The sequence below is a fragment of the Diabrotica undecimpunctata genome, chromosome 1, assembly GCF_040954645.1.
Source record: "Diabrotica undecimpunctata isolate CICGRU chromosome 1, icDiaUnde3, whole genome shotgun sequence".
NCBI lineage: Eukaryota > Metazoa > Arthropoda > Insecta > Coleoptera > Chrysomelidae > Diabrotica > Diabrotica undecimpunctata.
Genome location: NC_092803.1, coordinates 13,495,431 through 13,513,427, shown reverse-complemented (window position 1 = coordinate 13,513,427; position 17,997 = coordinate 13,495,431). Strand labels below are relative to the sequence as shown.

The 17,997-nt window shown below is 32.0% G+C and overlaps 3 protein-coding genes across 4 annotated transcripts in view; 1 reads left to right on the top strand and 2 right to left on the bottom strand.

Moving 5' to 3' along the window:
* rk (G-protein coupled receptor rickets) overlaps positions 1–17,997 on the top strand; it is an 896,029-nt gene that overhangs the window by 587,113 nt on the left and 290,919 nt on the right. The gene's annotated exons all lie outside the window — the stretch shown is intronic.
* On the bottom strand, positions 736–6,689 carry LOC140437800 (facilitated trehalose transporter Tret1-like). Its single transcript, XM_072527549.1, has 2 exons — positions 6,559–6,689; positions 736–2,178 (listed from the first exon to the last, which is right to left on the bottom strand). Exons 1-2 carry the CDS (start codon positions 6,629–6,631, stop codon positions 857–859), a joined length of 1,395 nt encoding a protein of 464 aa, XP_072383650.1. The 5' UTR covers positions 6,632–6,689; the 3' UTR covers positions 736–856.
* LOC140437793 (facilitated trehalose transporter Tret1-like) lies at positions 10,530–12,474 on the bottom strand. The gene is made up of 2 exons (XM_072527537.1): positions 12,324–12,474; positions 10,530–11,985 (listed from the first exon to the last, which is right to left on the bottom strand). Exons 1-2 carry the CDS (start codon positions 12,394–12,396, stop codon positions 10,664–10,666), a joined length of 1,395 nt encoding a protein of 464 aa, XP_072383638.1. The 5' UTR covers positions 12,397–12,474; the 3' UTR covers positions 10,530–10,663.

Genomic DNA, 17,997 nt, shown 5'->3' with positions numbered 1-17,997 from the left:
TTCCAACGGTAACTTAGACGTCTTAATTTTTAATAGTATATAATGTAACATATTTGTAAATTTATATCATTTAAAGGGTTTTTACCCATATATTTTAGTGGCTCACAGCATGTGCACTTTGTTACACTGATGATGGAATTTACATTCCGAAAACGTTCTGTATTTGTGTTATAGCCCGTTTGGGTTATACCTTATACTAAAAATTTTGAAATAAAATTTTTTTGTTATACATCATCATCATCATTGGTTTCACAACCCATGGTGGGTCTTGGCCTGCTCAAGGATAAGTCTCCATTCTCTCCTATTCTTCGCCTTGGCTTTCCAGTTTCGTACTCCCAACATTCTCAAGTTTTCTTTCACCTGATCCTTAAATCGTGCTCTCGGTCTGCCTCTCCTTCTTACTCCATCTATTCTTTGGTTATAAATATGTTTTGGCTGCTCCATCTCATTCATTCTCTCTATGTGACCTAACCACCGCAGCCGGTTTATTTTGATGGACCTAATAATATCAAGTTTATCATACAGGCGGTAAAGTTCGAAATTATAGCGACTACACCATATTCCACCCTCCTGTACTCCTCCATAGATATGCCGGAGGATTTTACGTTCAAAGCATCTTAAACGTTCTTCATCGCTCTTTGTCATCGTCCATGTTTCATTGCTAGCCAATCTTAGACTATTAGAAAATATCAAACTACGACATTTTAAAAAATAGTTTATTTCTTTAAGAACCAACATTACATAGTAATTATAAAATATTGTCATGAATGATATGTACACTATTTATATTTTATCTTACCGATTTGAATTTCTATGCCATACTTCTATTCCATCTTAAAAGAACTATCAACGTTATTTAATTTTTTAAACTTCCTTTAAGAATTTGTTGAATTTCTTCTAAAGTTTTGCCTTTAGTCTCAGGTATAATATACCGCGACATAACAGCACAAAAGGTGTTAGAAATAGCAAATAAAAGGAACGGGGCATAAAAACCAAGAAGTGTATTTAGGCGATAGAATATGGTACTGGTTAAAAAGTTTCCCATACCATAAATGATTATTAATATAGTTAAAGCTTTAGACTTAATGCTAGCAGAATACAATTCTCCAAGCATTAAAGTAGGAATGATTGAGATACCAATGGAGGCAAATAGGAGGTAGGACATCATACAAGCAAGAGGGATCCAATTAACGTAAGAGAGATCAATATTTGTGTGTCCGTCAATATAAAAATAGGCAGCCATTGAGAAAAGTACTCCACTAGTAGTAACCATGGATACCGTATAACAGAAGATCCTTCCGAATCTATTCACTATAAATATTACTGATAATAAATTTAATGTCACTGCTAATCCCATAAAAACTATTGAAGCTTCTTCATGACTCATGTTGTTACCGGATTTTTGGAAGATAAACTGAGTGTAAGTTAGAAATACTGAGTCACCAGCCATTTGTTGACTTAGTCGTAAAAATATTCCAGCAAACAAGGCCTTCCTATTGCTTTCTACCTTGAAAAGATCACTCCAAGTGCCCGATTCCGACAATTGTCTCTCAACAGTATATTTACAATTTTCAAAAATCTCATCAACATTTTTAATTCTCTTAAGAAACCTTAAAGAATTCTTTGCTTCTTGTTCCTTGCCTTTCATAATGTAAGTGTAAGGTGACTCGGGCATGAACCAAAACAGGACGAAGAATAAAACAGATATTGGTAAACATACCCAAGAAGTTGTCGTAACTCCTAAGTAACTTCCCAATACGTTTATTAAGAACTCGCCCGAATATATAGATATGGCTACTGCGTTTCCCCATATTCCTCTCACTGTTGGATTAGCTACTTCTCCAATGTAAGTTGGCAGCGTGGCATAAAGGCAACCATCTGCTACACCAGAAAATATCCTTGACAGGTAGAACATATAAACAGATCTTCCTAAAGCCGCACATAACCAACTACCTATTTGAGGAATGACAATCAAGAGTAAAGTCCTTTTTCTGCCAAGGACGTCTGAGAGTTTAGAGAAAATAGGGCAGGCGATCATCAGAGAGATTGGTTGGATAGTATTGAAATAGGATCCTTCTTGCTCCGTGATATCGTAGTTTACTTTGTCTTGTGTTATTTTAATTAGAAATGGTGAAGACCATGAGAACAAAAGTCCGTTTGATAAGCCAGCTAGACCACCTGAAATAAACAACAAATTTATATTAAATTTAGCTTTATCTTTGGTAATGAGTAAAATTATATAAGTTTAAAAACTGTACCAAAAAATATAAAGTAAAAGAAGTATGGAGAGATTTTGGTGAAAAAAATTATATCCTCAGTTAAAAAACCAATATCGCCTTCATACAAAAAAAATAAAGAAGCGATTATAACGATAAGAATGCAAGAAAGATGACACTGTTATTTTATCTAATATTCTAGAATAACTATATTACAAAGCGGAATATACTAGGAAGTCAACGCACTGAAAGAAAACAAGTAGAAAGGGTTAACAGCTACGAATATATATGCACATTGATAAATGAAAACAAAATAGTGAATTAAGGACAAGAATTGAAATTGCGAGTAAAATTTGGAAAATGATAAAGATTTTCGCTAATTGTGACGTTGCTATGAAACTGAAGCTAAGGGTCCTAAGGTGTTATATTTGTGGGAACAATAGATGAAAATTAAGATAAGGATCTGAAAGGAAAGACTAGCTTTAATCACAATAAAAAGATCTTTAACAGGCACGATATCAAGTTGGAAATAAAAGTTCGTTTAAATAATTTAAAAAATGAAGTTAAATTTATAGTTTAATAATTAATAAAGTTAAAAAAATAAATTTAGTTGAAAGCGTGTTCTAAAATAATCTCTAAAAGGTTTTTTGAAATTTTATATAATGGAGCTGTCTAAAAAGAAAATATTGGTCTTATTGGGTTGTCAGGCTTGTGTAGAGTGTACAGTTTAGGGCGCTGTGGGTTCATAATATTGAGGCATTTCTGTTCTTTTGAATTTAATTTTTCGTGGGATATTTATTTATTGTTATAATATTTTGATATTTTTTTTTAATTCTAAACATCCTGTATTGAAACAGGAGGTTTCAGGAGAACTGTTTTTATATTGGAGGAGAAATGTTGGATGATTTACTGGTATGCTTTAAAGAAACTAATAGCCTTATCTTATATTATTTTACTCCATAGTCACATGAATTTACAATAGAAACAGAACAGAATTAATCCATAAATTTTTCTCCGTAGTCCATAAATCTACCCATACTGATACGACTATACACACGTCATTATTTCATCCTACATAACATAAATTGGCAGCCACCCATAGCATGTTCCCATGTCAAAAAACAACTTTGAGATAGAATTGAATATCAAAGCAGTAAACAATGGGTAGAGTAAACAAACAATAAACAACATTAAAAAAAACTTACCGAAAAAGACCTGAAATTAGTCTGTCCACCAACAGAGAAAAACCCAGAACATTTTGCTCGCTTACATATTCATTATACAAGCAAGATATCAAGAAAAAAAGTCAAAGACATAAAAAAGAGAGAACTAACGCCAGCTTTAAATACAAGCAACAACTTAAGAGAATATATAAAGTGGTGTATACAAATTTACATGTGACAGCTGTTCAAAAACTTACATCGGACAAACGTGTAGAATCTTTAATAAAAGGTTTATAAGAACACACAAGCGCTTTTAATAATATAAAAACAGATTCTACATACGTACTTCACCTTCTAGATCGCAATCATTCCTTTAATAACCAATTTCAAATTCTTCACATTCAAAATAAAGGCTTAAGCTGTCTTTTTCGAATCTATGGAAATTGGCAAATTAAAAGATAGAAATATAATTTTGAATGATCAACTTAAGACAACCAGCTCTCCTCTTCTTAACTTATTCAGTTAACGACTATAAAGTGTACACGCATAACAAAAATAGTTCACTTAAGAAAAGCACTCTACCGAAACAGCTGTAGTAATAAACATTTATAATAAATTTTGTTATAAACAAAAGTCAGTGTTTTATTGTTAAATCAAATGCACTTCCATCAAGTCATGGACATCGCTTATTAGAGATGCTATGTATTCTGAGTTCTTTTATATGGAGTGTAGTCATCTAACTTCGAAGAGACTCGAAGCATTTGAAATGTGCTACTTTAGACGCATATTGAGGATTTATAACTAGTTATAATCATAAAACGTCGCAAACTGGAATATCAGACCAAGAGCACTACGAGGATTATTTTCAGGGGGTGCATCTGCTTTTCAGGGGAGTAAAAATATAAAATATAGACATGAATAGCTATGTACTTTCTTTTAGGTCAGGGGGATGCGATTGCACCCAGCTGCCGGCGCCCATGCCTAAGCCCAAGCATATAATGTGTAATAAACAACAATATGACGATAAGGTGTTATTAATTCTCTACTTTGTTGTATGAAACGGAGAGCTGGACACTATAAATTGATATATAAAGAAGTTAGATACGCTTGAAATGTGGTGTTATAGGCGGATAATGAAAACACCGTGGATTCAAGGAGTTACAAATGCCAAAGCGCTAACATGTACATAAGAGGATTACGAAGACATAAAAACTATTAAAATGAGGAAAATAAGATATCTACACAAGACGTATTACGTAAAAAAAGATAAATGGTAAAAGAAGCATAGGCCGAAGAAGGATATCCTAAGTGAAAGGAAGAGAGGTTTCGAGAAGGGTATAACTGAGACACAGGAGATCTTTTTAGAGATTTTGCAAATAAGATACGAATATCTATGATCATGACCAACCTCCGATAGGACTCATTTATTATTATCGCTTTTAAATGTTCTTGAAAACGAGAAATTTTACATGATACATGATTTTTACGGTCTGCAAAAGAAGATATGTTCCTTCATAAGAGATCAAAAAACGAAGGTAAAAGAATAAATTAAAAATTAAATAATTATTAAAAAAACCAAAACACATAGAAAAGGATATGTGGATTGAGTAGCTAAAAAAGCTCTATGCAGAGAAAGAACAAACGACGCTAGAATGGGAAACACACGAAGTTACCACAAATAAAGAACTTAATATAAATATACAGGAAGTTCGGAAAATACTTAAAAAGCTGAAGAACAGAAAAGCAGCAGGTAAAGACGGGATACCAAACGAATTACTGAAATATTATGAAACAGCAATGACAAAACAATTAACAACACTGTTTAATAAAATAATTGTAAAACGCAATAAACACCGCAAGAATGGAGAACGATTGAACTAATTTTACTATTCAAAAAAGGAGATAAAAAACAGCCAGAAGACAAGAAGTATAAACTTGTTAACTGCCCTACAACTTTCAACTAAAATAATACAAGTGCTAATAAATCAGAGGTTTAGCAGATGAACAACAGGGTTTTCGTAGTAGAAGATCGTGTACAGACGTAATATTCGTTATAAATTAAATTACTGAAAAATCACTAGAGTAAAATAGACCAGCATTTATGTGTCTGATTGACCTAAAGAAAGCGTTTGACAAGGAAAGGCTCAAAAATGTAATCCATCTTCTGTATAATAGAGAAGCTCCCACAAACATTATAAAAACTATCGAAAAGATCTACCAAAACAAAAAAAATGGAAGTCAGAATAGATGGACAACTTACAGAACCTATAGAAATAGGCAACGGAATAAGACAAGGGGAATCATTGAGACCCGTGCTCTTTAATTTGATCATGGATGAAATAATCAAAACCGTTAACAAAGGAAGAGGATACAGAGTGGGAAACAAAGAAATCAAAATACTCTGTTACGCAGATGACGCAATATTGATAGCCCAACAAAAAGATAGTCTGCAAAGACTGGTCCATAGATTTAACACAAGAGCAAAAAAATTTAATATGACAATCTCATCTCAGAAAACTAAAACAATAGTAGTCAGTAAAGAACCAACCAGATGTAAAATAGAAATTGATGGCATTAGTATTGAACAAGTAATATAAATAAAATACCTAGGAATTACACTGTCCAGCTATGGTGACCTAAAAAAAACGAATGAGAGTGGACGAGACCCCTGTCGTCAAAATAGCAAGAGATAAGTCACCCATCAGCAGAAGTATTGGACGACCGCCTAAAAGATGGAGTGACAACTTTCCATAGAGATATCAATCCGCCAATGAACAAGCAGAATTGCTTATAAAGAGGAAAAAGAAGAAGATGAAGAACGTTCTTAAATAAATGAAAAAGTTAATAATCTATTGCTTTTAATGTCTTTCTTAAAGTAAGTTATCAAATTAAATGGTCGAGATTTTCCGCTTCTTAGAAATTTTAATTAAACGTGATTTGTAGTAAATTTAAAATAATAATTTAAGAGGTATTCATATTTACAGAACACAAACAGACTTTATAACACTGTAATAGTTTTTTTTACCAGCGAGACGCCGGAAGATATTAACACAATAAAATTGTTACAAAATGGAGGACAAGTTGGACTTGAAATATTGATCTTATTTGGTAGCTATAAAAATCAAAATGACTGAAAATATTTTTAACTTAAAGGTGTTTGTTATATTTTAGATACGTACCTATTACAATGGCCAATATTTGTGGCCAAATCTTCTCATACTCTTTAGCAGTGAAGTGGAGAATTACACCCATTTTGGTAATTGAGACTTGTACCTACTAGTATTATACTAGAACTGTAAGCTAACTTGCGAACTACAATTATCTGCACAGCTAGCTTGGCTATTTATATTAAAAACAATTATTGTTTATATAATCAAAACAAACCCTAACATTGTTTAGTGTTTAGTCTTTTAAAATGTGAGCTTAACTCTGATCAAACTCCTACCAAGATTTTTTATTTGAGTAGCCTTTACGTCAATCTATTTAAAAAAAATCCTATATCTACTTTACATAATCTCTTAAAAAGATCTTCAGGTACGATAATATTACTGAACAAAAGTTTGCATTACCATTTATGGCAAGAACTTTATTTATTTAAAAAATAAATAAAAAAAATCTCTGATATTTAGTCATATATATTATGTCCTATGTCAGTAGTAATAAATAATAAAAAATACATACCTATAATGCATGCATGTACTATCTCCATTCGAGTATCATTATTTATTGTTTTTTCTTTAATTTTCTTTAACATCTCTACTATTTATGGGTACACACTTGTTTTCGTCTCTTGTGGATCTATACATTTTACATTACTGTTTTAGAAAATATGTAAGTGATATAAATATTATGCTTGCAAGGGGGTTAATAATTGATTGTAATGAAAATTACATTTTTATAATTCTTGTTTGTATATTTAAAAAATGGTGCGAAAGTATAAGCAGCAAGTTGGGTTATATTTTTCAAAACTGACGGTTGACTTACTTCACCTTGATTGTAGAGACAAAATTTTTTAAAATAGGTGGTATTTTCACACTCGGAATATCAAATTCTGACTGTTTTGTGTGTTTTCTTATTTTAATTGTTTGAGGGGCTGAGAGGAAAAGTGTTAAAAGTGATATTTAGATAGTTTCAAAAAAATAAGAGTTAAAGTGTAAGTAATGACACAAAAAGATCAAACAAAATTTTAAAATCTAATCAAGTTATTATTTTTATTAGTTTTATGTGCAATTTTCACAATCATTTCATTTTTTTTATACAAATACAAATACATGGGTATCATTTTAGGTTTTAAGAGTAAAAATTGTACAAGTAAATATTACTACCAGTAAATAAAGAAATAGTATCTTTTATAAAAGAAATACACGTAATGTTTTGGACATTTATTTAAGAAACTATATTAGATATACGAAAACAAAATTTATATTGCATAAAAATACATGAACAAAAAATGAATCTAGCTAGCAACTGAGCTAGATATCTTCGTCATAATCATAGTCACTCAAAAGTACTTTGTCATTGTCGTCTATCTCTACATCATCTTCATTGTTATTCTCTTTCTTTTCTTCAGTTTGTATTGGTTTCTTTTTCTGGCTTTGTTTTCCCTTCTTCGCAGTATGATTAAGCTGATTTAAAATTAATGGTAAATTGATGGCACAAAGCATGGTAGGTCTTGTAAACTCTTTCGTTTTTCGTACTTGTCATGAGTGAACTGTACAGTTGGTTACTAATATTCTGAGGAGTTTTTCCACGCATCTTCTTCTTACAGTTAACAGTTATAAATTCATTCTCTTCATTAAAAGTGTACTTAAATTTCAGAATAAATGGGTCTTTCTTCTTAAAACGAATCCATTTATTTCCCTCTATTTTATCTGCTTATTCATATTATACTTTTTAATATTTTCCTGCACATACTCGTTGAAGTTTTCGAGTGAAATGAAGTGCTCCATCTTCATTTCTGCACATTTGAACTTCTTAGAACTGTTTCTCCTGAATTCTACTATTTTGTCCTGAATAAGAACCACTAAATGCAATAGAGTGTGGTGTATTTTGATTAAGACTAGCAATAAATTTCCAAAGACATAATAAAACTTCCATAGAGCCTCTGGATGTAACTGATTCGTCCCACATATAATCCAAGCATATTTCTTGTTCAAATTATGGATACCAAAATTATATGTCCATAATACTCGCATATAAAACACTTTGTTGGTTATAAGTGCTTCTATAGGTAAAATTTTTTGCAGATCGAAAAAAACTGATATCACTTCTTCATTTCTACAACTTACGGCCACTATTTTTACCTCTTTTTTGGCTTGTATTCCTGATTCGGGTTTTCCGTGATAAAGCTCTCTCTCGCATAATATTTTCTTTTTATCTGACTCACTTGTACACGATATTATTAATATTTTAAACTCATCGCATTTGCTACAAGTATCGGACAAGGGATGATGAAAACTTGTAATAAATTCGGTAACATCTCTTGTAAATACTCTCCTGTGGCACCATTCCTTGACAGGAGCTTCGTTATTGTCTTGAAAGTGCTCTAGGTAACACTTATATATTTTTCTTATGGTGAAAAATGAAGGCAGGTACCGTCTACGGGGATCGTAATGTCTGCTGTAATGGCTGGTATATTTTGGAAACATATCAATATGTCGCTTTATTTTATCAATTATATCCTGTAATAGTTTATTAGAACATGTAACTCTTTATCTTTTATCAACAGCGGTGATTCCAACGTCAAATATCCCATTTAAAATTCCCGAATAAAGGAACGCTCTTTCCTTTATTAGTAACAGCTTCTGTACGTCGTCGTTTGGACAAAGTGATCTCTGTACAAGACGTAATGAATGCATTCTGCAGATTCCAATTTTTAGACCCCAGTTGATAAATTATTTCCTATCTTTGTTCAATGGTGAATTGTTGACATTGAAATCTGCAAGTATGTAGATAACTTTGCAAACTTCTTGCTTTTACTAACTTGTTTTTATAGCCTATATATTCTTCACCTGCATTCCTTTTACGTTTTCTTACTTACCTTTAACGTAAACACGTTTAAATCAACATCTTCAATGTTTTCTAGATCACGATTACTATTACTACTACTATCTTCTAGTGGACTATCATTTTTGTCCCCTCATTTGGCAGCTTATTCTTGGATGGAACGCAAATTCTCACAATACTGTATATTGCAGCAGAAACACAAACAATTGAGGTGAGCTCCTATTAGAATATTTGTCTTCTTAAAAAAACGTGGGATCAGAAGTACTACCAAATGTAGAGGGATTCGAAATAGAAAGAGCTTTAAAAGAGCTGAAAAATAATAAAGCTTCAGGACATAATAGTATAATTGCTTAGCTTTTAAAAACAAGCAAGACAGTAACAATCCCTATATTTAATAGCTACGAGCCATTTAATAGATGTCTCCTCCTTCTTCTTCTTCATGTGCCGAGCTCGATTATCGAGCGTTGGCTATCAAACTGGCTATAGTAATTTTGTTGACGGCAGCTCGGAAAAGAGATGCAGAGGATCTGTTAAATCAATCTCTCAGGTTTCTAAGCCACGACGTTCTTCTTCGACCTGGCCCCCTTCTTCCGTCTACCTTGCCTTGTATTATTAAATGGAGTATATTATATCTTTTTGGGTGGCGCATAATATGGCCAAAATATTCAAGTTGGCGATTTTTAACTGTTTTGACAAATTCCGTAACTTTTTCCATCCGATGCAAAACAACTTTGTTACAAACTCCATCCACCTAACTTATTCGTAGGATTCTCCGATACACCCAGATTTCAAAGGTTTCCAGTTTCTTGAGAAGTGTATCCGTTAAAGTCCAACCTTCGCCAGCATACAAAAGAGTAAAGAACACATAACATCTCACTAATATAATTTTCAGACTTAAAGTAATATTGTTTCTATATAACGTTTCTTCATCTTAAAGAGTGCAGCTCTGGCCTTCTCTATCCGTATTCTAATTTCTTTGTTAATGTCCCAGTTCTTATTTAGATTACAACCAAGGTAAGTGATACTGTTAGTTCTCTCCAGTTTTTGCTATTATATATGTCTCCATAATAGTAAAATTCCTAAGGTAAGTATACAAATATTTAAGTATACAAATTTTATACATGAAAATTATTAACCATTAAGATTATACAAAATAATTTATTCTACAAGGTAGGTACAAAAAATTACATAGTAATTAAATACAATATTGTCATGAATTATAAATACTCTCTTCTTAATTCCATCGCGTTTAGGTGTTGGACTGAACAGCAACCGTCTTTAATTTTTCACACCTCCTTTAAGAATTTGTTGAATTTCTTCTAAAGTTTTACCCTTTGTCTCGGGAATAACGTACCGTGACAAAACAGCACAAATAGTATTAGATATAGCAAACAAGAGGAACGGAGCATAAAATCCAAGAAGAGTGTTAAGTTGATAGAATATGGTGGTGGTTAAAAAGTTTCCCATACCATAAATGATTATCAGTATAGTCATTGCTTTGGATTTGATGCTAGCAGAATATAACTCCCCAAGCATTAGTGTGGGAATAACTGAGATGCCGATGGATGCGAATAAGAGGTAGGACATCATGCAGGCTAGAGGGATCCATTTTACGTAAGATAGATCGATATTTGTGTTTCCATCTATATAGAAATAGGCAGACATTGCATAAAGGACTCCACTGGTTGTTACCATGGATATTGTGTAACAGAAGATCCTTCCAAATCTCTTTACTACAAAAATTACAGCAAATAAATTCAATATTACTTCTAATCCCATAAAAACTATCGAAGCTTCTTCGTGACTCATGTTGTTACCTGATTTTTGGAAGATAAACTGGGTGTACGTCAAAAATACTGACACACCAGCCATTTGCTGACTTAGTCGTAAAAATACTCCGGCAAACAAAGCTTTTCTGTTACTTTCTATCTTGAAAAGATCACTCCAAGTGCCCGATTCTGACAACTGTCTCTCAACAGCATATTTACAATTTTCAAAAATCTCATCAACATTCTTAATCCTCTTTAGGAACTTTAAAGAATTCTTTGCTTCTTGATCGTTGCCTTTCATGATGTAATAATAAGGCGACTCTGGCATGAACCAAAACAGGACGAAGAATAAAACAGATATTGGTAAACATACCCAAGAAGTTGTGGTAACTCCCAAGTAACTTCCCAATACGTTGATCAAGAACTCGCCCAAAAATAGAGATATAGCCACAGCGTTTCCCCATATTCCTCTCACTGTTGGATTGGCTACTTCTCCAATATAAGTTGGCAGTGTGGCAAAAAGGCAACCATCTGCGATACCAGAAAAAATTCTTGACAGGTAGAACATATAGACAGATCTCCCTAGAGCAGCACACAGCCAACTTCCTATTTGCGGGATAACAATTAAGAGTAAGGTTCTCTTCCTGCCAATAACGTCGGATAGTTTTGAGAAAATAGGACAGGCGATCATCAGGGAGACTGGTTGGATAGTGTTAAAGTAGGATCCTTCTTCTTCTGTAATATCATAGTTGACTTTGTCTTGTGTTATTTTGATTAGAAACGGTGAAGACCATGAGAATAAGAGTCCGTTTGATAAGCCAGCTAGACCACCTGAAACAAACAATAAATTGTTTAATAAAATAATTTTAGATTTTATATTAATTAAAGTAAATTAATATTTAATAAAATTTAACATTATACATAGGGTTAAATGTACAGAAATAACTATGCGCCAAAAATATGTTATAAAATGGGAATATATAACATAGGAAAATAGTTTTGGCAATTTATTTACCAACATTTAAATATTAGATTGAAAAGTAAGAATCTGTATATAGAAAACTATGAAATATTATATTTAAAATATGAATCTAATATAATATAAGTAAAAATTAAAATTATTGAACGTATTAAAACTAACCTTAAACAATTTCAATTTTGGAACTTACCTATAACAATGGCCAATATTTGTGGCCAATTCTTTTCGTACTCCTTAGCGTTAAAATGAAGAATAACACCCATGTTTAACAATGAGACGTAGACCTACTAGTATTAATTGTACTAGAACTGTAACCTCTCTTGCTACTTCTCACAGCAAACTGTAATGATACTACTAGCAGATTCGATATTTATATAGTAACAATTGTTGTTTAGTTAAACAAATAAGACCAACGCATTGTTCATTGTTTTTTCTGAAAAAATATAATTTAAACTTTAAATAAATATCCCCTACGCGGTTTTCTAATTTTGGATCTTTTTACGTCAATGTGCTTTCCTCTAAGTCTTATATGTACTAGACATAATCTCATGCAAATATCTCCAGCCGGGCTATACTTTTTGAACAAAATTTTGTATTGACTTTTGTATAACAAGCTTTATTATTTTATTTATTTAAAGAAAGATATCAGAATCTTTGGTATTTCATCATCTAACGGGTGACATTTTTGATAAACAATAAAAAAGACACGCGTGCAAATCATGCAATCAAAATTCGAACGTCAGTATTTCTGGTTTTCATATTCATTGTTACACTAACCCCAGTAAAGCATAGATTCTTTTATATAGCTTTTCTTTTTCGTCTTTTAAGGATCCATAAATTTTTATTGGTAGTTTAACATCTTAATAATAAAAAAGCTGTTCTTCCCTAAACCTTCTGAAAGTAATGATGCCTGCATTCAATATTTCCTTTAATTCTATCCTGTGTTATATTTTAATTTATGACTATATATTTGCTAAAAATGATTTTTTTGCATTGATTTACGGTTAAACGATTTTATTGACAGCCATAGACTTTATAGGTTACTTTATGACTTCCAATGTTCTTCACTATTAATGTTTTAAGTAAGTTCTACCGTATTATTACTATAAACCGTAAGCTTTCGCGTATTATTCTGAGGTGAATTAGTCCTGTTTCTTTCTGTTTTGTTTTTGGAATTTTAAAAAAATATCTATGGTAAATCTGCGGAATCTTTGCACATTATCATCATTCGTAATATACAAACTAAACCCAAACATGTAAGTCAAACTTAACGTCTTCTTCTTCCTCTTCTTCTTCTTTTCATGTAGACCCGACTCTGCCTGTTTTTCAATTTGTCTCCAGTACGTAGTGGTTTCAGCATTTTCGTGGTCAAATGGTCACGTTAGTGTACTTGTTGTTATACTGCTCTTCTATTTTTTATCCAATTATTGATGTTATCCATCTTGAATCTACGTCTGTACTTCTAGCTCTGTCCCATAGTGTCATAAATTGTAAGTGTTTTCATCTCTGCTGTTTCTAACATCCTTTTTTCTCTGTGTCAGGTTGTGTTTCTAGCGCGTATGTCATTATTGGTCTGATGACTCTTTTCTAAATTCTGCCTTTCATTTCTTTCCCGTTATTTTTTATTTTTATACACTTTATAATTACACTTCAAATTCGAGCTTTCCGTAACCTTCCGCTTTTGTCCATGGAGGACATTAGCCTTCAAATAAAAAAATGTCTGTAGTATGTTTTAAATTTTATAATCACTTAATACGTAGGTTGGCATTGTGGTGTAGTATTTAGTGGTAGAAATATTAGTTTTAACATTACATAACATAATTGCTATTTAAATGGGAATAACCCACAATTAAAGGTTAAATTAATTTTATTGACGTTTCAATTTCCACTTCGGAAATCGTTCTCAAAATACAAACATTAGTAAATTGTTGTTAAAACAATTCAGCACATCATAAGTTTTGGATGAGATGCAGCCATATGTAGGAGCAAAAGAATTTTTCGATTTTCATTATGTATTCTATAAAATTTATTTAGCTAGCCAGACATGATTTACCCTTGTCATCGACTATTTCTTATTGCTGTACGATAGGTAATTTTTCTACGTGTGAACCCTTGAAACAACGAAAGTTTTCACTTTTTCCGATACCAGTGGCCTTTCTTTGTCCTCTATCATATTGGTACAAAATAGGATTGTAATTCTATCTTTGTAAGCCTCCAGTGCACCTTTCTCCTTTTACTGTATAAGTTCGGTTGGCTAATGCTCTAAAAAATAATCTCGTCTCATCTGCATTAAAAATGTCTAGAGGAGAGTATCCTTTCTTTATAGTGAGCAGTTTTTCCTTCTATTAAAAAAATACTAATAAATCTATAGCAGCCACTCGCCACATATAGATTTGAAGGAAATATTGTGTCGCTTACAAAATTTCTCGAGCTATCCACCGAAAGCTTTCATATTAACACTTAGTTGACTTACAACTTCCATTGTCTTTTCTTTAATCATTTTACCAGTACAGGAATACTTTTGGACCGCACTTTACAAAACCAATTAGAAACAACTTGGTCTAATGCAGTACCCTCAATTTTCAAAAATTTTCTTTTCGCTTCCAGGTTTCTGCTCTTAGAAAACTGTTTTAGTTAAATCACTCTATGTTTCAAAATTTTACTGGCTTGATTTTTTCTAATTTCTGAAAATAACAAAAAAATTAGGAACACACCCGTATAAATATAACGACGTCTACTCTTAACTACTGTCCCGTTCTAGTTGAGTTTCTTATTCCAGTCAAAACACAATTTAAAGAGTAATGTTCCTGGTGTGAGCATTTTTTTCATCGGCCGACAAAGGACATTAGTAAAATTTATTATTTTAATAGGTTTGCTAAACAGTTAAATGTGAAGTAAAAACATCAAATTTATAACAGATTTTTAAGTGCTGATAACGTAAACTCTTACATATTATATCAAATATCACTTGTGGACATCTGTGTTGATTTGAAATAACAAATGTAGTTTTTATCCCACAATAAATAAATAAGCGTGATTTTTAAACAATTAATGTTTCAATTATAATTATTTATACAAAATACGTATCAAACTGATTTAGGATATCTTTACGCAACTAATATATTTTGATTACAAATATTTGTATAGTCGGATACATTTTCAATTATCATCCAGATATGTATAAGACCAGTGGGAAATGTCTGAGTCGTCCATGTCTTAAAGGGTTATCTTTCTCTCTGTATTATAAATTTTATATAGTTGTATGTTTTTTGTCATAAAGAGTTACCAGTATATTAATGAAAAAAAAAATTATTTCCGTAATTGATATATATGACTGAAAATTATTTAAACTGCGGGGTTAAGGAAATATTTGAAAAAAAATGTTATCATTTACCCTCGTCCGTTGTTGAGAGTGTCCGTTGAATGGAGCTCAACGATACAGGTTCATACCTGTATCTCCGAATGATTTTTTTTAAACAGTGCTTATAGAGGAGGTGTCCGGCGAAGAAAGGTGTCCGTTAAGACAGAGTTTACTGTATACAGATAACGACATTGTTTTGTTGACCATAGGAATTAAAATTTATTGCAATCCCATCTCTAGAGTATATTTATTATATTGCTCTAAAACTAATTTTTAGGTTATTTCTTAGCCTTAATAGCAATACAAATAAATAAGTAAGTATGTAAATAACTAATATGCTTTATTGTCACTGAAAATTGTACACATTTTATGGACAACGCTTATAGCAATAAGACAAGAACGAAGAAAAACAATCAGAATAAGAATCGTTTGAACGTTTAAATAAAAAAAAAACAATAAAATTCTTCCAAAATTAAACATAAAAAATTACCTAATTACTCCTAATTAAGAACCTACAAAATTCGTAAAATGTAACTAACAAAAAACAAAAATTAGGAAAGCAGATTAATAAATTAAGGGCTCATATATTCCACCTCCTTGTGCTAAACAGTAACCAAATCTGTCATACAGATTTCTCCTCATATTTTCAATCAAGGCTGGTGTAATGCTTGCACAGAAATGAAGTATTTTTGCCCTTAATTCGACTAGGTTTGTGGCCCTTTCAAACTGATGCCCAAAGATGTTTAGCGGGCCATTTAATTGCACCGCGTGTACTCATCAGTCGATCAGGAAACGTTTGATTGAGGAAGTCAATAGTTGATCTAGAGTTATGAGCCAAACACCCATCCTATTGGAAATAAATCTCCTGAAAATTAACGTAAAGGCGTCGAACTGCCGAAATAATCTCATTCTGTAAAAGTTTTAAATATTTGGGCCCGTTTAGGTTTCCATCGATAAAAAATGGACCGACAATATGGTCGCCTAACCAAGTCACCAAGTCGCCTAACCAACACTGAGCTGCTTATTTTTCCGAGTATAATACCTTGCAACGGATGTATTGTGTTTTTTATGTAATGAAAATAAAGATTCTTCAGAAAATAAAGTATTTTTTAAAAACTGTATATTTTCATTTTGTTTATCTCAATATAAATAACATAAATTCACAAAACTCTATCCGCCGGAAGAGTTATCTTCCGGAAACAGTTCTTGTGTTGGTTGTATCTTAAAACAGTGATACCCATTCCTTTTGAGAACTCGCTGAAAAGTTCTAGGATTCACGTTAACTTCCCTAGCAATTTGTACACTATTGCAGGGTTCACTAGCTTCCTCATCGCTCCTCATCGACAGATCTAACACGTGATTTATTACTTTCATGACCTTTTTTACAACTGTTTACACATCTCGAAGTTTGAAAATGTTTAATGGTATTTTTACTAATGTAACAATTCGTGAGGGACTATTTTTGAAGGCAACAATAAATAAATCAATTACTTTGCGTATCGAATGACCCTGAAAGTACCATGTTAGAAGTTGCACTTTTTCTTGGACGGTATACAACGTAATAGGCATTTTATTAATTATTTGTGTATTCTTTCAGAACTTCGTTTGAAATTTTTAGAGTCAATATGACAATTACGACAACTGTGAAGTGAATATAGAGGTGGAAACGTGTAACATGTCACAGCAATTGCCATTGTGTTGTATGGTCAATAAAACAATGTCGTGATCTGTATACTAACCCGACCGAATAAAGCATAATAAAATAAAGTTGAAAATGAAACAATTTAGCCTATATGATACAGTTCTTGGAATTATAAAAACAAATATTATATCTAATCTGCAAATATAAAAATGGTTAACCAGTTCTAAGACATCTTCAAACGCATCATAAATGATGTGCACGAGGAATCTTCTGAACGGACAAAGTATCAAAAATATCAGATATCTGGTCGATACTGTCATGCCTTCAGATATTATAAAGGGCTGCAAACATGACTATAATGACTTCCGTAGTAGAAATAAGTGATCTATACATACTGGATCTAAATATAAAGAAGACCAAATAAATTATTATCTTCTGTAAATAACCAGTATAAATATTCCGCTGTTGGTAAACAGTCAACAAATTCAAAAAGTCCAGAGCTATACATATCTGATTCTTAGTGTAATTAGCTCATGGAGCTACTGTGAAGTGAGAAAACAACGGATAGCAAAGGAGAGATCATCATCTGTTAAGAATAATTTGATCTTTAAAAGTCGAGTCGTAGATCTAACAATAAAATGTCTCCTACATATTTCCGGTTTGCTACATGGAGCGTGAGTTGGATATTAATATTAATTTGAATTATATAGAGATAAAGATTTTAAGGAAATTAGTTTATAAAACTGATCTCCTGATTTGCGTTATGGGATTCTTCAAAAGATACAAAAAACATCGACAATTTTTAGTAACACCAAGCTTTTTTCTGAGGTGGTACAATTTGGGTTTTATCAAAATATTTCA

Excerpts from the sequence above, each read along its gene's own strand:
- LOC140437793 (XM_072527537.1), bottom strand. The coding sequence starts at position 12,396 with ATGGGTGTTATTCTTCATTTTAACGCTAAGGAGTACGAAAAGAATTGG. Across the intron at positions 11,986-12,323 it reads AATATTGGCCATTGTTATAG|GTGGTCTAGCTGGCTTATCA; the intron begins GTAAGTTCCAAA and ends TGTTTGTTTCAG.
- LOC140437800 (XM_072527549.1), bottom strand. The coding sequence starts at position 6,631 with ATGGGTGTAATTCTCCACTTCACTGCTAAAGAGTATGAGAAGATTTGG. Across the intron at positions 2,179-6,558 it reads AATATTGGCCATTGTAATAG|GTGGTCTAGCTGGCTTATCA; the intron begins GTACGTATCTAA and ends TGTTTATTTCAG.